Source organism: Canis lupus, chromosome 4, assembly GCF_003254725.2.
Source record: "Canis lupus dingo isolate Sandy chromosome 4, ASM325472v2, whole genome shotgun sequence".
Taxonomy (NCBI): domain Eukaryota; kingdom Metazoa; phylum Chordata; class Mammalia; order Carnivora; family Canidae; genus Canis; species Canis lupus.
The window spans coordinates 70,793,140-70,818,172 of record NC_064246.1 but is presented as its reverse complement, the minus strand read 5'-3'; the positions used below and the strand labels follow the sequence as shown (position 1 = coordinate 70,818,172).

At 40.6% G+C, this 25,033-nt stretch overlaps 1 protein-coding gene and 1 non-coding gene across 2 annotated transcripts in view; both read right to left on the bottom strand.

The window, feature by feature from the left end:
* Positions 1-25,033, bottom strand: part of LIFR (LIF receptor subunit alpha) — a 77,444-nt gene continuing 52,411 nt past the window's right edge. The window contains exons 12-20 of the mRNA XM_025436401.2: positions 23,834-23,904; positions 20,930-21,143; positions 18,547-18,726; positions 15,517-15,618; positions 14,658-14,825; positions 10,624-10,785; positions 9,419-9,512; positions 7,691-7,769; positions 1-7,308 (exon numbers count right to left, since the gene is read on the bottom strand). Of these exons, the coding sequence (XP_025292186.1) occupies positions 6,685-7,308; positions 7,691-7,769; positions 9,419-9,512; positions 10,624-10,785; positions 14,658-14,825; positions 15,517-15,618; positions 18,547-18,726; positions 20,930-21,143; positions 23,834-23,904 (1,694 nt within the window). The 3' untranslated portion in view covers positions 1-6,684. The remainder of the gene's footprint in view (positions 7,309-7,690; positions 7,770-9,418; positions 9,513-10,623; positions 10,786-14,657; positions 14,826-15,516; positions 15,619-18,546; positions 18,727-20,929; positions 21,144-23,833; positions 23,905-25,033) is intronic.
* Positions 22,810-23,001, bottom strand: LOC112652869 (U2 spliceosomal RNA). Its single transcript, XR_003131781.1, has one exon. It is a non-coding gene; the product is annotated as a U2 spliceosomal RNA (small nuclear RNA).

Below are 25,033 nucleotides of genomic sequence, written 5' to 3'. Positions count from 1 at the left end.
TAAGTTGTAAGAAAATATATTTATTTTTCCATGACAATACTATGATAAAATTGTTAAATACATGCATTTTAAAAACAAACATAAGTAACATCTTTAGAATTAAACAGCCAAGCACACTACTTTTACGTTTAAGGTGTCTTAGTAATAGGTTACTTATATTCTATGTTCTTGATATAACCATGTTCTCCAAAAGATATGGAAATTAAATTCTGAAATTATATGATATAAAATGTTCAAATTTTCCATTCTAACAGCAACGTAATCTCCAAATTTTCATAAGGCAGAAAATACTTCAGTTGTCATCTCTGTTAAGTCGAGTTGTTTTATTTCATATTAAACTTGGAATTCTGTGAATCAAACTGAATTACACAAATATACTGCAACCTATAGTTTGCTTCCTACTACAAGTGTATTTAAAGGTTTCCTTATATGATTAAGCAGGATTTTAGGTACAGAACATCACAAATGATAATTCGGGTTAAAAAAAAAAGTCTGTAGTGGTAACAATTCAAGAAACAGGAACAGGAACCGTTTGGGATGTGCAGTTTCTCCCTATCTTTCAGCTACATTTGCACACACCTGACCAAACAAAAATTAGTAAACAGTTATACTAGTATTTATAAAAAAAACAAAACAAAACTGAAAATATTTAACATATAACAACTCCTTTAAAAAGACACTCATTCTACAGACAACCTTATAAAAGACAAAAACTTCCTATCTGTTCACAGTATGTGTATTTTGTAAACAGTAATTCACTATAATGCAATTTCGAGAGTAAAAAAATGGCAATTTCCTAAACAAGAAGACGACCTCTGACTTATGGCCAACTAATGAGAGAGAAGAAAAGGCAACACATTCTTTTTGGGATAGTTGAGTATTTTAAAATGATTTTCAACCTCTGGACATACTTTTAAGGTGGTACCATCTCAAATTTTGTATGTCTTTATCCAGGCCAATATTTTTCAAGCAATTCTGAATTGAAATATATTTAAGAAAAAGTCATGCTCCTTTTTGAGAAAATAATAGGAAAGCACAAATGCGAATGCACAAATGCTAAGCACAAATGCACAGAATACTTCCCCTTCCACAACAAAAGGAATAGGGGTTTCTTATTGTGTTTTGTCTTCAACTATTCATAACATATTCACATTTTTCCAAACCATTATTTTGGAAAGAAATTAAATAGAAGGGTATATCATAAATAATGGGGAAAAGTTTTGGAATCAAATTGGCTGAATATTTGAGAAAAAATTTTTATGAAAATTATTTAGTATTGTTGTCTATGATTGATCACAAAAATACTAACGTTAAACCTAAGTTAACTTGTCCATGTTCCAATTTTATTGAAACGTACTGAATGTGGTACTGAAAACTGTATTATCACCTAGAAATCTTACCAAATCTCTTACAATGGAATGTTTAGGAGAAACAGTAAGTTCAGAAATTCAAAGTTACCCATTTTTTAAATGGTGTAATTCTGAAGGGAGGTACATTTTAGATGTGTAAGGAAATTCAGTACATTTAAATAAGCCATCCAACCAAGTATACAAAATATTTTTGGCTTAAGGGCAGCATAAGGTCTATGTTGTTAGTTGTTTGGCTTTTTAAAGTTCTGATTGGCTATTGCAAAGAAAATCTTAGAAATTATATGTCAATACAATACATATTAATTTCCTTATCAATTAAATATTAATTTCCCCAATTCACATCTAAAAACACATAGTTTTTAGGGTGTTCGGTTATGGCAACCAAAAAGTAATGTAAGTTATTACTGTTTTGTATGTGGTTAAATATTCAATCAGTGATAGCTTACTTATTTGAGAGATTTTGATTTTATTGTTTCTATGGTTCTTCAGCTGGGCACTTGTACAGTACAGAAAAACATTCAGGTTTCCCTCTTAAAACACTTTTAATTTTCACAAAAACGTTGCACAAAATTCGTCTTGCATTGGTAACTTCGGCCTACAACTTGAACACTTATAATCCAAAATATTAACATTCTTCATATAGGGAGAAACAAGCACTACTCGTGGTTTAAAATAACAGAAATCTGTCATAACTCAGTATCATAATTGTAAGAATTTGAATATATTCTAAATCAAATCACATCCCATGGAATTTTACCACACACAATAAAGCCTGACATATCAATAACTGAATGTTTGCCTTAATCCTCCATACAGGCATTAAAAATAGCTCATTTGTATTATAATTGGCATGAATATAATCATGTAATAATTAAGACAAAGGCACAAGTTGAAAAGAAATAAAAATCTCACCACCCCATCAAAATAAGAGGTTTAAATATTAATAGCCCTGGTACATAATCCATGAAGACGTAACTAGACCGAATTCAAACCAAGTGACTTGCAATGATATTCTAAGGTCATGTCAAAGGATGCATTTCCAGTAAGTTAGAAAATCAGTTTCTTCTGTGAAAAATTTTCTTCTGGAGATAAAAGGTAAGATGGGCATGGTACCCTAGAATTTTGTTTCAGCAGGAAATACCAGTTTAAAATAAATGCTTTGAAGAAATAGTTTTTAGCAAGAGAATGAATGAGTCCTTTTATTAAATAGTTAAGCTCACACATCAATGTATTATTGTTGGTTTGCTAGAACAATGCTGGTTGGTACAAACAGGTCCCAAGTTCTATACCCATCAAATAAAAAAGACACTATGGATACTCACAGTGAGGGAGTAATACGGTATCTAGGGATGCTTTTGCCTGAGTCTTTTTCCCAAGTTTTCACTCAAACTGGAGCTACTTCTCGAGGAGATTTGAATCTTTCAGTCTCAGATCTACATGCACTAGGCCCTGGTATATACCACCCTTATGAAAACCATTCAATCTGCACATTCTGGAGTGGGACTCAGAAACAGTTACTCACTGAACTTCTACCATGTAGCTAGTCATCTTTGTAATGAGCTAATGATCTCACATTTGACTTTTGAGATGCCTAACTTTAGACTTTCAAAATAAGAAAAAGGCATTTTAAAAAAGGTATGCACATTTTAGATGGTTCAAAACAGAAAACAGTAAAAATTACTTTAAATAGGAAAAAAAAAGTCTTATCAGATTATGTGCCTAAGCAGTAGAAAAACTTGAGATAACATTTTCTGCATTTTGATAAGTTAGGGAGTAGTTTAATTTCAAAATACCATGAAACACGGATTTCAAATTCCTTTTGGAAGAAAATATTCCCTGGTCTCCACTAACCTACAGTTATTCAAATGCAGACAGGACTGCAATGTTCTCTATACATGGGCCTATGGAGACAGTTAAGAAATTACAGGACTAATGGTTTCCAAGGAGAATACAAGCTGCATGAAGTTTTAACAATGTGACTCTTGCCACAGTTTCTGAGTGCAACAGTACTAGATGTTCTCTACCCGCAGTCCTTCAGATCCATGAGCCGTGAAAGTAATGCTGGTATGGAAAACGAGGCCGATCCTTTCGCCCTTAACCTTTTCCATGAATGGCTGCTTCAGAGTCTAAGCTGTAGAACACAGCACCCCTATCACCTAAGCACGCAAACACAACCATCCAGATACCCGGGGCCAGTCTCAAATCCAGGCTTCTGTAGTTCAACACAGTGATGATTTCAACTGTACATGGGCACTAATCCATGCAGGACATAATGTACAAGCTCTACCTAACGTCAAAATTCTAGCTAAGTCTTCTAAACATACTTTTATGCTAAATACTGTTTATCTAGGAGGGCCGCTCACAAGAGCAACCACCAGAATCTCCATTCCTCACAAGAGAAGCTCGATCTGAAATTGGCTTATGAGATATATGAAAATGTGTCCTAATATGAGGGCACTATTAGAGTGGGGCATAACTGAGTTCAGATACTTAGAATTTCTAATCAATGGCTAGGCTTTAGTTGAGGAGAGAGGGATTTCCCAATTATTTTCCCCGTCAGGAAGGGCTGAAGGGAACACATCTAGCCTTTAGCCTTCCCTCCCCCGCCACCCCAGGAAGAGGAGTTAAAATGATTGGACACAGCATGACCGCTACAAGCCTGCTTTTCACACCTGAGACTGGTCCCAGCATTGGCAGACAGTGCACATTTACCAGGGTCTCCAGTGCCACAAATGAACGGATGTGTGACCAAGGACGGTGTCTTCTCTCCTGGTGTTCAGGCGGCCCCCACATGCCCAGGTAGGCCAGCAGGGGCGGAGGAGGGAAGTGAGAGGTAATGACTTCGGAAGTGCACAGTGGGTCTGGCTGTCTTCAATTTAGAGGGTAAAGACAAAGCAACTTGCTTTGGCCTCAGACATAAGCCACATGCTTCTAGGCATACAGCAAGTTAAAAAGAGCTTGCCCAGACTAAGTGTTACTCGGCTTCCCACTCACCTAGTGATCACTGTGTGCGGAATTCCAGGGGGGAGGGGAGAGGGGAGTAAGCAGCACTCTGAACCTTTTTCATGCAAGAATAGCAGTGAAGTCTTGGAGAAAGAACTGGAGAGCCAATGATATTCACTGTGAGCCAAACAAATGAGTCATCATCTAGGTTAGAAAGGGCCCCGGATCCGCATGGCCGCAGCTGCAATGCATATATACTGATGACAGAGCTCAAACAATTTCTCCTGGCCTTTTCCCATTCTCAGTTTAGTGTAGTTCAGACCAATACCCTTTGACCTTAGCCAACACCTATCCTAAAGAGATGAAGTACAGGATCCACCGGTTTCAATGGGAGACAAGGCAGGAGTTGGGAGCAGGAGGGGCACGGAAATGACAAGCTTCAGCAGGGAATGAAGGCAGCCCCAGGTCTGAGTGTCTGGGGTGCAAACGAAGGAAAGGAGCCCGAGAGGATAGATAAGAAGAGCGGACTGTCAGGGATTGCTCTCGTTGGAGACATTTTTCATTGCTGAAAACCTCCAGGAGCTACGACAGGGTTTTAATATATACTGTCTGTGTATAAAATTGGTTCTGTTTCATTCCACCTGTCCATATGTCATGGAGCTCAAGAATTTAGGTGAACTCTAGCAACTGAAATCAGGATTTTGAGAACGCCCAAATGGATTCTACTCCTTGTCATCCTGCGGCTTTTTATCATGACGTGGGTGTTTTTTTTTTTGTTTTTGTTTTTTTTTTAATAAAGAAACACTAAGACCTAGAAGAAAAGATACACAATCCATGATCATCACAGAACCTCAGAGAGTAAAAAAACAAAAACAAAAACAAAAAAAAAACCAAGCAGGCACATCTCGATGTATTCGGGTATTTCCATTTTTTTCTAGTACTTTGCCTTACCTGTCAAAAGACAGAATACATAGGCGACCTGGGGGTTGGGCAAATATAAGATATGCTTCTTAGTTTTTCATTCTGCTTTTCCAAAAACCACACTCACTCTAGGCATCACTCATGAAAAGCAAGGGTGGGCAGGTGAGGCTGCGAAGACACGCGGTCCTGGACAGCTCGCACAGCAACCGCTACGCCCTCACCACGGTGTGCCCACGGAGCAAACGGACACCGAGGCGGGCCCTATGAAACAGCCCTTGAGGACTGTTCCAGTAAGGAAGCATGATCTTTTCAGTTGCATATTTAAAATTTTGAGGACTGGATCAAATAGTCTAGACTGATGATCATCTCACAGGGAGAAATTGCCAAACTGCCTCATGAGGAACCTTTGCTACACGAAGTCAAAGATCATCACTGCCTGGGTGACTGGGGTTCCAGGGCATGGGGTTCTCGGGAGGTGATGAAACCGGTCAGGACCGTGCAAAGAGCTAATGCAGCGAGTCTGCTCAGGAATCACCTCAAATTGTAAATCACTGCAATTATGTTTATCAGAAATATTAAGTTTGCTCCTACACTTATAAAACTGACACGGTGTCACACAAAAAACCAGATTTAAAACAAAAAAAACTAGGTCTACAGTCTTTAAAAATTTGCCCTTAAATCTTAGGGCAACCAACCGCACTAAGGGAAGCTAGCATGCAAGCCACAAAGTAAGGGAAAGGTTTGTAAAACCTCCCGAAGCAAGACGACAGGATTCTAATTTGGGCTGGTCAGTGTCACGCTCATTTTCAAAGTTTGTACCCCTGAGAAAACTCTTTGATAACCATGATACAGTAGGCACAGAAATCAGCACACTTTATCAAACAAAACACTACAACAGCTGTCACTACATTAAAAATTATATTAATTTTGTGTAAGTGCCGCGGATAGAGGAGAATAATGTTGAAAGTTTTGAAATCTGTGCTTGGTTTTCCTCTAGCATGGAGCAAGTGTCAGGCAAATAAACATCGTCTGTTGCTTTTTGACATTTTTCTCCTGTGCCTGTAAATCGGCTTGCAATTCCATCCAGTACCCATAGGAGAAAACCATGAGCAGAACAGAACACGTTGCTGGGGGATTTGGATTGCATGGATGGGCTAGACGGAATCGGCCACGAAGTGCTTCCTGAAGGCAGAGCACGTGCGAATTCTTTGGCTCCCATCACAGATTGCTCCAAAACTTGAGTTGCAGGGACTGAATTTCTGGGTTACACTGCTCTGGCTGTGAGACTACGTTAAAAGCACATGAACACTTTTGAGTGTGACTCGCGCGCGGTGAGGCCCCCTCGCTAACAATACTTCACAGGATCCCTCCAAGATGCCCCGTGCTGGCACGGCAGCGCCAGAACCCAGAGCTCACTGAGATGGCAGACTGAAGTGACAAGGTGACTCTGTTAGTCATTTGGTTTGTTCTGAAAGAAGTTTGTAAAGGACCACCCTCCCCCACTGGATTTCGGAGAGTCTTCATCTTTAGGAGGAATCAGAAACTGTCGGGAGTTAATGGAGCAGGGGCTTCCAAAGGAGACAATTTCACTGTTGCTGTCCGTGGACCTGGGGGAGTCTGGAGATACTAAGTTCCAAGTGTTGACATTTGCCTGAGGTCTGTAACCCGCAGCTTTATCTAGGTCGTCCTCTGCAGCGAGGTCTTCTACAGTAGAAGTGACGGGGAGGTGCATCTGTGGCTTGTAGCCGGCCCCCCCGACAGGGTCATTTTCCTGTTCTTCCTCTGGTTTCGCTTGAGGCTGGTACATAGACTGGATGTCAATGTAAACGACTTGAGAGGCTCCCCCCGCCTCATCTGCGCCGGGGTTCGGCGTTTCCTCCTCAATGACAGGGGGGCAGTAGGACACCACCACGTGGTTCTCAGCTTCCGCATCAGAGCTCTCTTCCGGACGCTCAGCTATGGGAGAGATTATTTCTGTGTCTTCTATTTTCGGAACTGCTGATCGAGTCTCCAGAACCTCAACGTTATTTGGGGTACAAGGATTCATTTCCAATGTTTTGAGAGCACTGTTTCCCTAGAAATAAATGATAAAACAATGATTAAGAAGAGTGCTAAAAGCCGCCGCCACAATGCCCTTCCTACAAAAGGGGCATTATCTTCAATATTTTTCACACAGCTACTTATAAAAATTTATCTCTACTATTCTGCAGTGCATACTAGAACATAGTTCCTTTTTTACATATCAATATGTTCCTTGCTATTAATAGCAGTGGAAAAAAGAGCATGGTGAAAACAAGTTAAAATGCAGAATTGTAGAAGTTCAGCAGATGTTAAAGCATTGCTCTTTGCTTCACACATTTTATACTGGATGATATTTGCATGCTAAAAACTTTTCACAAAAGATGAAAAAAATGAAGCCAGTACTAAAAGATAAATGTAAGAAAATAAAGGATTACCTCACAGACACTCTTTTGAAACTGTAAAGCTTTACAATTTTCTGGATTTGGAATATCAGGGTAGAAGGTTTCTTTAATCCTTTAAATAAAGATGATTAAGTACATTTAATAATTAAGATTATCAATTAGACAACAAATAAATTAGAAAATCATTGGGCTTATTCTGACATTTCATATGATGCTTTAATGAACATCTGAGATAAAAATGCAAGATCTAAAAGTTTTTAGTGTGATCATTCACTGAGCTTTCTGTACATAAGGCACTGAGGGGCTCCTACTTGAAAACTATGAGCAGTATCTCTATTTCTAGAACCACGATATCTTCTGTATCTCATGAAAATGGAAAGCAAAGGATTAAAATGGTGATTGTGCTCTCAAGTCAAAAGTAAAACAGAGGTACTGTTCATCTAAGCTAATGTCCACAGTGCAAATGGATTACTACACAGGGCCCAGTACTTCAGGAGTGTATTTGTATCATGCAGTTCTCTACTGCTCGTAACAGGTTCCAGACTATTAGGAGAAAAGGCTACTAATGATGAGCAAAAACGAGATGCAAACAAAAAGATTTGCTCCGTCCCAAATCATATGTATAGTTGTTAAAAAGAAGTTTAGTATTTGAAATTCCTGCAGAAAAAACCCAACTTTGTTAATACAAGTCTGACACGCCCTAGCTTCTAAACTCTCTCATTTTATCTTCTGTATTAAAATCATTTTTAAAATGTGATTTTTGGTAATGAGAATATGGTCATCAAGACAGCATGTTCTATAATTAACTAATACTATGTTAACTTATAAGCCAGGATTACTAGAATACAGTCTCTTCAGTTTGCCAGAAAGGATGGCATCTTTAATGCCAGTGAGGGCCATCTAGGCATGAACACAGCCATCTGCCCAGCCCAGGGCAACTCCTGCCAGCTGGCCATGAGGTCTTCTCTCCCACTGAGTCCCGGCTCACCTCACCTCTCCTCTCCTCATCTCACCTCATGCCTCTCTAGCTTCACTCAGACCACAGTTCTTTTTGCTTCCTCCTGATGACCAAGCTCTTTCCAATTTCTGGGTCCTCAGGAGCTATTCATCTCTTTCTCTGTGAGAAAGAGCTATTCAACACTCTTTCTCCTCTCTTTACCCTTTGGGCCTCAGCTCTAATGGAACTCTCGTAGGGAAGCTGTGGTCAGCCACCTCCAGTGACATAGTTCCCCTGTGATTCCCCTCGTGGTGCACAGTGACCTTCCTAGCACACATATACTTATGAGCATGTATTTACTAGATGATTACAGGTTTAATGTCTACCTTTCCCCAAGGTGCTCTAAGTCTATAAGGATCATGCTTATTTAGTTCACCACTATATCACTCTTCACATGGGAAGAGTCATTCATATTTGTTGAACAAACGAATAAATGACAATATTTTCTCAATAGGTAACCAGGACAAGTGTAATCCTAATCAGTAACCTTGCATATAGCTATTGCCATATTTATGCCTGTAGGTAATTTTAGTATATCTGCTATTACTTTAAATTATCAGTAAACACAGTAGGAAAAAGTTTACCTCTTATTACTTTAAAAACATTTAAACGATTCTTGCTTAATATTAAATCCAATTATTAATATAAATCTAGTAATTCAGACTAAACCAACATTTTTTACCAAGTACTTATTTCTTAACACATAAAATAATCATGCTCTTAAGAACACAACAGCAAGGGTAAACGGATGTAGGTACCATTACCATTCTCGTTTCCGATAGCAAAGGATACTTGTTACCACTCCCACAATGACAGCCACGGCCACAGGAATGAGAATGGCAATAATTAATCCCACAGCTGAAAAGAGAATATTGGATATATTCAAATCACTATTTTAAGCAGGACATACAGAATACATTTGTATTAGAAGATACTTAAGTTGGTAGATTATTTAAAGAAAAGAAGTACTAACTGTTCCAAGGACACTGAAAAACTATTAAAATGTGACCTTCAAAAGCATTTTAATAATTTTTACACTAATACTTAAATTCCTTAGAACAGGACAGAGCGCTACTAACACACGAGGCCAGGTTCTTCTCCCCGGTGTGTGGGGCTGTCAGATGTACTACAGGAAGTTTAGCCACATCCCTGAGCTTCTACCCACTAGATCTCAGGAACACCCACAGTTCTGAGATCCAAAACTGTCACCGGACATTGCCATGTGTCCCCTAGGAGGCAAAATTGCCCCAGATGACACCGCACCCTCACGGTGCTTCACTGAAGTGTGTATGTGAAGTCTTTCTCAGGGCTAGAGACTATGCCGCCATTCAACTCAGGCTCCTCACTGGGGACAGTCAAACCCGTCTTCCTCGTTCTCCATCTCAAATTTGTGAATGCTGGGGTTCACAGGTTTTTAAAGGATATTTCTTTTACTCTTCCCTGGATAGGTTAAAAATCACATTTAGAACAGTCATGGCAAAAAAATGCTAAAATGGAGGGTTTCTAGGTGGCTCAGTGGGTTGAACATCTGACTCTTGGTTTTGGCTCAGGTCATGGTGTCAGGGTTGTGAGAGGGACCCCACTTTGGGCTCCCAGATCAGTGAGGAGTCTGCTGGAGATTCTCTCTCCCTCTCCCCTTGCTTGTGCATGTACTCTCTCACATAAATAAAATGTTTTAAAAAAATGTTTAAGTGGGTCAGCTTTATATAGATTCAACATGAATTTAGAACTCCAAGACTTAGGATGTATCCTTCATGCATTAATTTAAGTAGTCTTAGGAAATAGCTTCAAATAACTGACAAGAATAAATATGAAGTCATCCTGTGGCCTTTTAACATTGTTTGACACTCACTATAAATATGCACAATACATGAAATCTTTAAAAAAGGGTTCCTACATAAACAAAACTTGCTGGAAACACTATGCATTTAAGTACAGAAAGCACCTCAATAGGCAGTGATTAACTTACAATTCTCCTTTGTCACCACAAACATGCTCTTCTCCGGGCCCATCCCACCGTCTGTATAGGCTCGTAAGACCAGATGGTAACTTGTTTTACCCTGAAGATCAGCAATTCTCAGGGTCTTCTGGGATAGGTCAGTAATGTTCTTCACCTTTATGTCGGACCGACCTATTTGTAAAGTGAAGACCATCATTACTGACCTCTACGCCACTTTAAACATCTAGTTATTCATACCTGTTCTACCCATATCCCTTTCATGTGAGTCGCTGCTGGCCGCCCTCAGCGTCAGGGCCAGGACCTGCGGGGTCAGCCAGACCCAGGTTCAAGTTCTACCTCTGCCACTTAGCAGCCACACGGGCTGGACCTGTTATTTAAACTACTGTGAACTTGAGTTTCTCTAACCTATGAAACAGATGATCACGATTTATCTGCCAGAGTGGTGTGAAGTTTTCATATATTCTCTAGAATAATCCTGGAATATAGCAGATAATCAATACAAGTCTCTTCTTTACCTAATGGCATGAAACACACCACAACCCCCTGGGAAGGCCCCTGGGGAGGGGGTCGCTGTGCCTGCCTGCATCCAGAGAGAAGAGCACACCTCATTACAGTGCTCTCTCCAAACCACTAGGGAAGAGAGGCAGTGCATCGGAGTTCTCAAATGAACCGCTAGCGAGGAAGCCTTTGAATCATTTCCAAAGAAGAGAATTGTTTAAACTGTTGTTTTACAGTTTTAATCAAAATAATGGAAGACAACAGTTTGAAAAAATGAACTAAATGGCCAAGAACAAAAAGTAGCAGTTCTGTGCCGGCACCTTCCCCTGCCACCTACAGTCACTGCAACATCACGTTATCGGTTTCTTTGGGTATTTACTTAGGTATTTTGGAATAAACTCACACTGGCAGTACTTTGATTTAAAAATTGTAGACATTATGTATGCATGTTCTACAAAGAAGGTGAAGCTTTAGTGTTTTCAGACCCCCTCGCCCTCCCATCCCACATCATCCACACAGACACACTAAAACGTTTGGGAAATTCAGCGTTTATGTTACTATGATCACATAAATATGGATTCCTGCTAGACAAATTGCTTAGTCTGCTCATATTTCCTTTCTTATTTTTCTGTTGTTTTAATTATGCTTTTTCCTCATTTGCTTAATGTACCAATTCCTAATTCCTCCCACAAATTTCTGTGAACATTCAGTGCCATTTTCCACATGGCCCAATGCAACAAAATCCAAGTGCCCAGTGCGGTGACTGGCCACCCAACCCCTGCCCACGTCTCCCAGGGGCGTCCTCCCCAGGGTATCTGCTTCAGACCAAGGCCTCCCTGGCTCCGGCCCCCCTGGACCGCCCTTGCCCTGCTTGTTTCCTCAGGCTGAACCACCGTTCTGAACCACCACCTGAGAAGGGGACACGGGGAAGGAAGTATCTGTAGCTCTACGGGCCTGAAATCTGAAAATACTCTCATTCTGCTCTCACACTGGCTGCCACCAACGAGTACAGACTTCTAGAGAGAAAAGAATTTTCACTCAGTACCTTGAAGACACAGCTGTGCTACCTCTGGCCTCTGCTGTGCTGTGGAGAAGTCCGAGGCCACTTTCATGCCTGAGGCCTCGCACCTGAGTGACTTTTCTGTCTATAGGACTTGTTCTTTATGTATCAGGTGCTGAGAAATTCATGACAATCTACCTCAGTGTAGATTTTTCTTCTATTTATCTCATTGTGTAGTTGATGGGTGCTTTCCTCTGTGTATCCTGGTCTTCTAGCTCTGGGAAATGTTCTTAAGCTCTTTCTTTGGTTATTTTCTTCTATCCTCCCACCCTCACCCCGAAACTCCTATAAAGCTTGACAGCTCAAGTCTCTGATGCTCAACTTCCTCATCTTTTTACCAAGTCGTCTCCTCTGCATCTAACTGGAGAAAGAATTTCTCTATCTCTCATTCAATTTCTCCATCTTCTATTTAATTCTTTAGACTTTTCTTTGATCACATTTCTAATTCTAATGAGTTCTTACCTATCTTTTGACTGTTCTTTTTTATAACATCAGGTCTTTTCCATAAATACAGTGTAACTCAACTATGCGAGGATAGTTTGGTTTGAAATTTGTTTCCTTACACTGAATCTGTTTTCTCTAATTTCTTCTGGTTTCTGTCCTGTTAGAATCTTCCTCAACCAGCTGGTTATCCCGGCTGCTAGTCATGGCTAGAAGTGAACCACGGGAAGGTCACTGTGAATGGGTAGAGCTTTCCGGTTGGTGGGCTTTCCTGCTCACTGGGGCCCCAATACCAGCACTTTTTGTGTCTTTCCTCAGGAACCATTGCCTTTTTCTAAAGAAAGATCCTCTAATCTCATCAGGGAAACAGGGCCAGCTGAAGATGTCCTATTAGCCCCTTATAAGACAAAGGAGGCTCAGGGAAAGTCACGTTCACTCTGGTGTCCCTCTCGCTGGAGGCTGTCTGGTTCAACTTCTCCAAAGAATGATCCTCTCGTCTTCAGGCAGGGGAGAACGCATTCACATTAGCTGCATGAAGTTGGCATAGGACCCCCATGGGGGTTCTAATCACTCCTTAAACACTTAGAGGCAGCTCTCAATGTTCAGCCCATGTCCATCCTAACATCTGCCCCCAAACCTCACCTAATAATGGAAGTCAGATTACTTCTCCCTGAAGCCTGAACGTCCACCTGGATTTCACCATCCTTCATCCTCCAGGTCATCTGTCCCACTCCCATCAGCCCCAAAATGTCCAAATCTGGTATACTCTTGCCTGTCTGGTTCTCTTTTTGTGGCATCATACTTTTTTCCCCCCTTCTTTAACTTTAGTGACTAATTTACCACATCTAAATGGAAGTCTAAGTGCTCAATTTTAACTGGTACAAGTGTAAAATTTCTGAACATTTAAAAAAAAATTCACTAGACTCTGGATATTCGTAGAACTTTATACTTAGGGTTTTTCTCACAGGCAATTGTGAAGGTTCAGGAAAGCAGACCTTAGTGGTGTGGGGGAGGTGCACATTTAATGCAGCTGCTCTGAGAAGTAACTTAGCTAATGCCTGCTCGGCATCTCCATGCAGCACTGTTGTTCTTGACTTGTTGGACAGGCATTAAATAATTAAAATGTTTTTTTCTGAGGAGAAGTCATTAAGGGAAATGAAAGCTCTCAAACTGAAAAGATGGCATGCTTGTGTTATGTGGCTATGAATAGGAAACATCTGACTCCCAACAGAAATATAATTTAGGGAGAAGCCAAAACTCTATAAACATTTCTGTATTTGTAAATCTGAAAATTCTCTAAGGTCTTTGGACATATACGCTTACCAACTGTCAAGGATTGACTGTACTTTTAAAGATCTAATGGGGGATCCCTGGGTGGCGCAGCGGTTTGGCGCCTGCCTTTGGCCCAGGGCGCGATCCTGGAGACCCGGGATCGAATCCCACGTCGGGCTCCCGGTGCATGGAGCCTGCTTCTCCCTCTGCCTGTGTCTCTGCCTCTCTCTCTCTCTGTGTGACTATCATAAATAAGTAAAAATTTATTAAAAAAAAAAAAAAAGATCTAATGGATACACATGTCCCTAGTCAAGTCAATTAAGCTTGCCAGCTCATTAAGGCCCTAACTGTGTGGACGGCTCTTTTTCAGGTAACAGTGGAGGCTCTGGAGCCATTCTTGGGTTCCTGAGCTTGTCTCCTCCATTATTAGAATTACAGGAAGCCTTTTTTTTTTTTAATAACCTATATAAGATGCTACGTTATATATCATTCAAAATTACTAAGAGATGGTCTCTTTCCTATGGGGCTTATAATCAAAGTGCAGAATAAATAATTTAAATGAAAGACTGTACATGCCTTTTATCACATAGTAAAATCCTAAAATTCTCACATTCATATATATTCATTTACCAATTTTTCAGTTTTGGAAACCAGTATTATATTATTCACTAACATGTTTTTTCCTTGTTTTTTTTTTTTTTTTTTTTTTTTTTTTTTAATGGTTAATGAGAACTTCTAGGAAATACTATTCTCACTGTAGTAAGTTACTTACCTGACTCCAAACCCCTTATCTTAGAGGTGTCTCTCTCTCCTTTTTCAAAGTAAAATAAATATCCTCTTAAAAAGCCTCTGAGCTCTTCCACAGGAATATCTTCCCATTTTACTAATATTGAATCTGCAGATGTATCCTCAACAGTAAAATTTGGCGCCACAATTGGAGCTGTAATAGGAAAAACATCCATAGCTAAAGGAGAGTTCACTGATACAGAGTAAGATATTAACATTTAATGAGATTTCTGTCTTCAAAAATAATTAAATCTAAAATTAAGACTTTATTCTCTACTAAGTCACACTTTCAGAGAGCTATCACAGGCGTTGCTCCAGTGAAGCTTGCATGCAAATGACTAGAGGCACACGGGGAACTTACAACATAAACACACTGTATACAGTCTTGAAATTAATGTTTTTTTAACGTGTTTAAGTGCAAATAAGTCTTTTGACATCAAAATTAAGATTTAATTTTCTCAATCACAAGAGTAAAACTGTGAAATATTAAAGATATGAAGATTAGGCAATCACAATTTTAAATTTATCATACAAATTATTTTTCCTTCCTTGAACTAAACACCTTAATCTATTTTTAGAATTCAATCTTGATGGGACGCCTGGGTGGCTCAGCGGTTAAGCATCTGCCTTCAGCTCAGGGCGTGATCCTGGAGTCCCAGGATCCAGTCCCACATCAGGCTCCCTGCATGGAGCCTGCTTCTCCCTCTGCCTGTGTCTGCCTTTCTCTCTCTGTGTCTCTCATGAATAAATTAATAAAATCTTAAAAAAAAAATTCAATCTTGCAATTGTTGAATTTCTAATTTCTCACATTACCCTGGACTCTAAGACTTCCCCAATTAACTTACCCAGTTCTTCTATATATCCGATTATAGAACGTAATAACTGATATCCTTCATTCCTGCACCCATACAGGAAAAAACTGTATCTTACACCTGGTCGAAACTGATCTACAGGATAAACACAATTAACTTTCGTAAGTACACATTACTATGAGCATCTATTTTATAAACATCAAACTTACAATCACTTACTCTGAAATTTACAAAGCTAATTTTAAACAGATGTTTTCTTATCATAAAAAATACTGATATTCAAAACTGATAAATATTCAGAATGAAAAATGACTAAAGAAAAATTACACATACTCACTTCTGTTGTAATGAATTGTATTATAACATGATATGACCTTGAAGGGAGGAACAGTGATCAAGGTTTTCATCTTGTTTCTTAAAATCAAGCAACGATGACTTCCCAGATTTGGGCCAGGATCAGTTTACTAGATAATCCCAGGTCCGCACCAAGCCGCTGTCTGGAAAGCCCTTCCTTCCCTAGCCAGTGTAATCTCCTACTTTGCTCCAAAAAGCAAAAAAACTTTGCTGCTTCAAGGAATGCTGAGCCATAGCATCTGTTTCTCTTTAGAGCATTGCTATTTCGTGCCCTTGAGTTAACTTCACAAGGCACACAAGAGAAGCATCTTAACTTTACTTCAAAGAGCCCCTTTGGTACATCCTTGATACAATGCAAAGTGTGAGATGTTGGGAACACAGAGGTGGACATAGTGTGGTCCACGGCCTAGAAAGGCTGGCAGAGTGGTGGGGAGACAGATGAACCAGGGTAACCAAGACACAGTGTGCTAGACTGGAGGGACCTATCCTAGGCTGGGGCACCTTTACTGTGGGACCAAATGGGTCTAAGAATATCACAAAAAGCCACCAAGAAGCGACATTTGAAGAGGGCCTTAAAAGGCAATGAGGAGCTCACCAGTGGTGGTCTAGGAAAAAGATCTCGCTTGGGGGAGCTAGGGCAGTCTGTGGGATTGTATCTAATTTGTGGAAAGCAACTATTCTGGTGTGGTCAGAGCACAAGTTCTCCAATTCTGTGCCCACAGAACACCAGCGGTTCTACAAGCCCAAAAGTGAGATGGCCAACCTCTAAAATCATTATGAAACTTTTTTCTTTGGGGGTCAGGAGTGCCTGAGGTTATTTTAATCTGCCTGTATGTTGGTAAATCTGTACCCAGGGTTATGTTACAATGATGTAGATCAGTATTCTATAGAGTTCTGCTGCCTTAAAAAAAAAAGAGCCCAAGTGGGAATTATGGCATTAGTTCCATGTTTTGAGATCATAAAATAGGACAATTGAATGAATCGATGACTAGGTTGAGAAAGGAACGAGAGAAGTGCCTCCTGTGGCCATACACTGTCCCAGAGGCAGTAAATAAAAGAGACAATGACTGGCCTCCTGAGGCTCTGAACTGCTTTGAATCTGAATTCTGGTGCTATCACACACTAGTTCTGTGACCTTGGGCAAATCATCTGACTTCTCTGAGCCTTTGTTTTTTCAAGTGTGGGGCCTTTGCTCATCTGTCTCGGCATGAGAGGTTCTCCCTCTCACCGTATAGGTCTTAGCTTAAAATTTATGTCCCCAAGACACTCTATCTAAGGAGACCCCTCTTCACACCACCAAGCCTGCCCCCGGGCCACCCTGATTATTCTCAAAGCCCAGGTGAGAAAGGTGGAAGAGAGAGGAGAATTCATATGGCACATGCTAGGACAGCCTAAGGCTCAGGCAGCTACAAGTGGAGGTGCAGGAGAGGAGGGCAGGGTGTGCAGGCACTCTGATAAGGGAGGTGGGTTCTAGGAAATGATAAAGGGAACCACCAAGTATTTCAAGTAGGACTGGCAAATAATCTAAACCCACTTGGGAGTAATCTAGTGGATGGGACTCATCTTCCCCATCTGATGGTAACAAAAGCAAGTGGGTAGCACCGGTTCCTAGGAGAGAAGTATTAGCAGTTGCTTGCTCTCCTGAGCTTCACCTCCACGTGAGGGAGAACCATGACCATGGGATGACCTTGAGAAGCATCACCAAGGCTGCAGGCTCCAGAATTCCCAAGGGTAGAGGCACAAAACACTCATCAGCTACTCAGAAGGAACAACGATGGTCGATGGTCGATGGTCGAAAGAGGGCTGTAATATCCCAGGACAAGGCTCGCTTAGCCTGCGGGTTACTACATACTCTTCAGGGCTGAACTGCAGGCTGCTCCTACCCAAAGCAGCTCGCCTTAGGGGACTCCTGGCTCCTTATAGCCAGGCACTGGGGGGTGCCCCCTGCCCCATGGATGGCCCCTGTCCTGCATCAGTGGTGATGGGGGCAAGGCGTCTGTCCTCGGCTCTGCCTAGCCCCAGTGAACCTGCGCTCCGGCCAGCAAAGGCAAAGGACCAGGGGTGAGACCACGCTGCCTAGGGCTCTGTGGTCGGCTTTCTTCAGGAGCATTCCTCCACATTGTTGTACCTGTGACCCAAATCTACTTGACATTCCACTGTACAGATACACTGTAATTTACTCATTCTCCTATTTGCTATGGCGGTTTTCAATTTTTGTGATTATAAATCACATTATGGTAAACGTTCTTAGATGCAATCCTGTGTTGATTATTTCTTAGGATAAATTCCTAGACAAGCAACTACTAGAGCAAAAGATATGAAGCCTTTCACACACATACTGCTACAAAACACCTTCCTGAAAGGTCACCAATTCACACCCGCCCTAGTGATAAGGGGGAAGTGATCACTCATACCCAGTCACACCATGTATTGCTCTTTTAAAAATATTTTTTAACAGGGGCACCTGGATGGCTCAGTCAGTTGGGCATCTGCCTTCAGCTCCAGTCATGATCCTGGCTGGGGTCCCAGATCCAGTCTTCCATCAGGCTCCCTGTCCAGCAGGAAGTCTGCTTCTCCCTCTCCTTCTACTCCTGCCCCCTCTCATGCTCGCATGCACATGTGTACACTCACTCTCTCTGATTCACTCTAATAAAAAATCTTAAAAACAAATGTTTTTAACTTTCACCGAGAGGTATGAGCTCATCTTACCAGATTCTATTACAGCTTCAGTGCTGTTTGAGGGGACTTTTTTCCAGTCCATAAGGCAGGGTTCAGATCGAGATGAGTTACACCATTTAATAACATAGTCACAGGTCATATTGGGATCGTAATTCCAAGTGAGGAGAATCCCATTTCCCATTCCGACAGCCTGCTCTACTTTGAGATCATCTACAACAAGAAAGAAGTACATTTTACTTGTATTAAAAACAATAATATAAGATAAATCTCATAACAATGGACAGGAGTTAGAAAAATGTCATTGGACAGAAATTTTAAAATCATGCTCAAACTAGATAAGCCTCTAGCAAAGTTTAGAAGTGTTGCTGTTATTTTTGTTGTAAAAAAGTAATTACCTGTACGTACAGAAAAACTCAGAAGCTCTAAACAGTAATAAAAGAGCACGTAGGTTAGGTGGTAATATGCTGCAGGCCGGGCTGTGAAAGTCAGGGCCATGAGGGATGGGGCTGAGGGCATGTGGGCACGAGAGAGGGTAGCAGTGCAGGGGCAGGCAGCCCACAGGCAGGTGCAGAGCTCAAGTGGACAGTCCAGACCTCCTCTCGTTGTCCACTATGATGTGAGCTCTGTGAGAGCAGATGGGGGCTTATGCCTGCAACCCCAGCCCTGGGCCAGGACCTACAGAGTAGGAACATGGAACATGTGGTGAATAGGGGGATGGATCAGCTCTTGTCTTCCTTTCGAGCCTATGGGTGGGCTGAAGAGGCTTCTGGAGATGAGGTGAGGAATGGGGAATCTGCTGAAATGCAGTGCGATCTGAAGCCGTGCGGCAGAATGGCCGGCCAGTCGGGGCACAGGGAGGGAAAACCCAACACAGGGCAGAGAGGTGAGGTGTAAGAGGTTGGCGGGAACGGGGCAGTGCCCAGGTTCTGTTTTCCCCATCCTTGTCAGATCTCGGTCTCGGGATGAGGGGGCCCAGGGCTGGGGGTAGGACTGTGTAGGTTAGGCCCAGAGGGAGAGGGAATTTCCCACAGTAACAGGAGAAAAGAAGTTATTTCTATAACCGATTTCTATTCAAGGGTTCAGTAAAAAGCTGCAGAAAGGTTTTTGGAGAAAAAAATTGTATTCATAAAGCAACTACTACCTAACACAAGACAACAATTTGGCTTAGAATTCAGAGGACACTGGACACGAGAGCGTTCAGGCTCAATGTGATTAAAACTCCACACCATAAACCTGCTGAGGCCCAGGGCCTCCGTCTCAGGAAATTGTCAAGGAACAATGATTCTGTGGCTTCCGTAGCTGTCTAGGAGCTGATGCTAGGCCATTGTTAGTTCCGTAAATCACTATCTTCTGAAGGACACAAGGAATACGGTTCTTGAATTAAAAGACAACACGGCTATTGCCTATCAGTATGAAGCAATGAAATACAGAATCTAAATCAGAAGGTATCTTCTTAAGGGTGTTCACATCTTCTCTCTCTTTCCTTTTCTTTCTGCTGTCACACCTCTGCCTGAAGACCCCTCCTCTCTGTGTGTGCTGCTGTCTGGGCTCTGCGCTCCGTGTCTCTAAAATGTAAGGTGCCTCCACCCCCACCCCCAAGTCCCTGACAGTTGACAGAAACTAAAACAAAGAACCAGCTAAGTAAGAAGGTGCCTCCATTGGGAGTTGAAAAAATACTTGGAGGACCCTAACTGGACCAACTTTTCTTTCTTTACGAGTGGGTGGTCATAGACAGGAGCCCCATATTGGGGCGGGACAGCAAGGTGGGGGAACAGGAAATGAGCTGGAAGAGGAATTAACTGAGAAAAGAGAGAGAAGTGGCTATGGATGAAGTATTTGGGATTACTGGTAATCCCTAATATTTAAAGGAAGACACTAAGTTAATTTTAAAATTTCACTACAGTGACTCTTTTGAAACTTGTATTAAAGATCTAACTTAGACTTTTAGACTTCTTATCAATAAAGGATTCCTATTAATAAGGAATGTCTTACCAACAAAGCTGCCATTCAAAAAAGTACTTTTTCCTCCCTGGCAGTTTGTAAAACAGCCCAGCTGTTACAGCATCAGCTCCCATGGTCTTGGAAGATATATGAAAACGGTACTTAAATAAATGGTTGAAACATTTCTTACTAAGAGTAACGTCCACCACATAGCTCTCCAACATTACACACTAACATAATTGGATACACTAATTATTTTATCCATCAGTGCAGATGTTTGGAGTCAACCCTAATGACTAATGGCTGCTGTCTCTCAATGAATTCTGGACATTAATCTGCTTGTTCCTCTGTATGTATCAGCAGCAGCAGGAGGTAGGAGAAGAAAGCTGACATTATAAGAGCAAGTGATAACCTTTAAAATGTTTCACTTTAATTTCCTGTTCTTATATCCTACATTATTTTAAGTACTCACCATTTGGAATTTCCATACTAGCTATTTTAGAAGGTGGCGATGAGCCAACAGAATTTTTTGCCACCACACTGATGATATAGTCATTTTTATCAAGTTGAAGTTCCGCCTTGTGTTGAGGATCAGGGATCTCAGAAAGGGACTGTGTCTCTTCATCTAGTGAACATGATACATTATAGGAAAGTATTTTCCCATTAGCTTCATTAATGGGTAAAGGCTATGAAAAACAGAAAAATAAATTATGTCAAGAAACCTGCAAAACTGGCTGTGTGATGAGCAAAGACCATGAAGTCTAAACCAGGCACTACGTTAATCATGACAAGGTAATGTCAGAATAGATGGGAGTTGTTAACGGTGTAAAACACAGATTTAAAAGGCACCAAGAAAAAAATAAAAAATAAAAAAATAAAATGCACGAAGACCAGGATAAATCAGAAGCATGATACAAAAGAAAAACTGTACTTACCGTAAGCAGTAAGATCACACAGAAATTTAAAAATTAAGTAACTACAAACTAGTATTCAGCCTCACATTCTTCAGAAGCAAACAAAAAAGTAACAAGAATCACTGCCCTACCAAACAAAACATAGAAAATTACAGAATGGGTAGGGGGGGCGGGCTGGCTCAGTCAGTGGAACATGTGACTCTTCATGTCAGAGTCATGAGTGTGAGCCCCGTGTTGGTAGTGTAGAAATTACTTAAATAAATAAAACTTAAAAAAATTACGGCATCACAGTTTTTAAAAAATATTTATTCTTTTCTCGAAATAGTCCATGCCCATTACCAGAAAGTTTGGAAATTATACACAAGTTAAAAAAAAAAAACCCTATAAAATGCTCCCATATTCTTGTCTCTTAAATATGCTTTCATTTTGATATTTTTTTCAAGTTGGTTGTCTAAGATGGAGATGTTTTTTGTTAACATTATTTGAATCATACTATATACCATTTTATCTTTTTTCACTTTTCTATAATATACTTGTCTCTAATACATATATTTTAATGGCTTTATATTTTAAGTAGTATTTTTACTAGTTTTTACTTGAATATTCCTTAAATAATGGAATTTAAGTTGTTTCCAATTTCTCACAATGCTAAAATAATATTTTGGTGTATCTTTTACTGCCAATTTTTTTTCCTTTTTCATAGTTAGGATTAATCCTTTCATGTGGATTTACAAATGGAAATTATTGGGTATTAGGAAACATTCAAACTTTTTCATTTGTGTAGCTAAAGTAAAGTGCCTTTTAAGACTATTGTTCCAATTTATACGACAAGGCATGGGACCCTCTGATCCTGACTGACCTTGATATTAATACTCTGCTGAAAACACTGCTCCATCACAGGTCCCCAGTGACTCTCTGATGGCCTGTTCCATTGGACCCATTATCATGTTACGATTTGAGGGCTTCATTTGATGCTGCTGATAGCTCACTCCTTCACGGAGCCCCCTCTTTTGGTTTCTGCTTTACCAATCTCTTCTGGTCTTCCTGTCCCTCTAACCTTCCCACTCTCATCTACTGGATCCTCCTCCTTTGCTAGTCCTTTATATGCTGCTATCACCTACGAGTCCATCCTTGGCCTCTTTCCACCATGCATGCTCTCCCCGAGTGATCCCATTTATATGCTACTCAAAGCTATGTCTTTAACTCTGACTTCTCCCCTGAACTCCAGAGCCTTACATCAAACTACCACCTATTAGACTCTATTTGGATACCCCAGTGGCACATATTTTTAAAATACACTGAAAACAATTCAACCCTAAACAACTTCATTTTCCACCCAAATATGCCCCTCCTTGGCAAATGGCAGAACCACCAACCTCATCACTTCGGTGTTTTTAATCTTTGTTTAGGCATTCATCTAGTATGAACAACATCCCAAACTTTCTCTACAATGAAGTAATGGTACTGCAACACCCGGTTGATAGGTGGAGTGGAGAGAATAAGCTCCTATCCTATCTCCTAATTCCAAAAATCCATGTAATATATTGTCTCTGGATAGAGGATATATCAGGTATTAAATTGTTAAGAACAGATACTACGCTTGATCTTAGCCAAAAGGCTGACAAGTGATACACTGAAGTGGCTGCAATATTGTCACTACACTATCATGAAATCTGACACACAACTGTGAGTAGCCAGCGGATTTTCTAATCAAGATTAAGAGGGGTACACAGTCATACACAGACCATCACAAAGAGAACTTACAATGAACTTGCAAATAGACTTTACTCAAAGCTGTACTGATGTCAAATTTTTGTAAAAATAATGTTTTGCTTTATAATAACCGAATTCACTATTTAAAAAAATCCAATTATGATTGCTCTTATAAATCTGATATAGAAAACAACTGTTTTTGATCCCTGCAAATCAGATAAAGAATACAGAAACAAAAATGTTCTAGTAAGAGAAAAACTAGTGAAAACATAATGCAATTTATATTATATCTAAAGATTTTACAAAATGATGCAAACCTTTTTAAGTGGCATATAATAATGTCATTAGGGAAAACAAATTACATTATGAGATACGTAAAAAGTTTCTTATTCACTGAAGAAAAAAATGTAACATCAACACTACGGAGATTCTAACTTGTAGCTTCTTCCTGTGTTTCTGATTAAAGTGAGAGAGATGGAATTCATGAAATCCTCAGGTCCTTTACAGGTCTCATGAAATCAAACTAAAGAATGCTCAGATCTGACAAAGAAGATTCCTAGCAAACTGACTATGGTGAATTAGGAGTAATGAGTCTGGGGGGTTGTAGGAGCCAAATTAGATTCTCAGCAGTACTTCGAAGAGCCAGTCTGGGAAACAGGGGCTCCTTGATAACCCAAGTACTATATATAAATTAAATAGTTTAGCACAATACTGTTATTTAAATATTTAGGGAAAAAGCAGATACTTACCTTCCAATAGATGATTAAATTTTTCCCATCAGAACTCCACTCTCTCCAAGTATCTGGTCCCTTTGAAGGAACTAGGGAAGAGATTTAAAAGTTAGCATTTGAAGATGTGTATTGTATGTCAGTTGATAATATCAATAATTGACATAGTGGTGCTTAAGACTTTTTTTTCTAGGTTTTTGGAATTCTCCATAAAAATATGAGGCAGTTTCAGTGGCTTCCACTTAGAAACGAAACAATGAAAAAACTGAGGTCTCAATGTCTGGAAAACATAAGGCCCCTTAGAATGGATTAAAATCACCCTTCAGGCTCTAAGGGATACTCTGGTGCTGCCCCATTTCACATCCTCCTACCTCCGCTTGCTTAAGTGGGCTCTGGCCAAATAAAGGCGCCCTGGCACTCCTCCAACATGCTGAGAACACCTGCCTCAGGCATCCTGTGCTTTCTGAGACCTCTCCCTGTCTGCAGAAACTCTCCTCCCCTGGATTACCCATGCAGGTACCTCACCTTCTCCAGATCTCAGCTCCAATGGTGCCTTACTAGCGAGGTCTTTTCTAGCTACCCTATTTAAAATCGCAATCCCTCCTCCCCTGTCACCTTCTTTCCCTAGTTCTCCTTCTAGGCTGTCTTTCTCCATGGCACTATCCAACATACTACTTTTAAACATTTATTTCTAAACCTCTATCCTATAAACTCCATGAGCAGAGACTATTTTATTCAGTGCTATATCCCAGGTGATTACTACAGTTCCTGACACACGGTGGGTACTCAAGTACTTGTTTTTAAGATTTATTTGAGAGAGAGAGAGAGAGAGAGAGAGCACGCACACACACGAATGGTGTAGTGGGGAAAGGGAGAGATTCTTCAAGCAGACCCCTCCGCTGAGTGGGGAACCTGCTGTGGGGCTCAATCCCATGACTCATGAGATCATGACCTGAGATGAAACCAAGAGTTGGTCACTCAACTGACTGAGCCACCCAAGCACCCCTCAGTAAGTATTTGTTAAGTGAATTAATGCTATCATCTTAATGAGGTATAAATACAATCCTTTCTCTTGGCAACAACAGCTCCTCAACTGAAGGCAAAAGCTTCTGTGGTAGCTAGTCTCCAAATGACCGATGATATTGGTCACACCTCCTGGTATGCCTGCCTGTGTGTGGCTCCCTCCCACTCCATATCAGCATTGGCCTGTGTGACCAATAG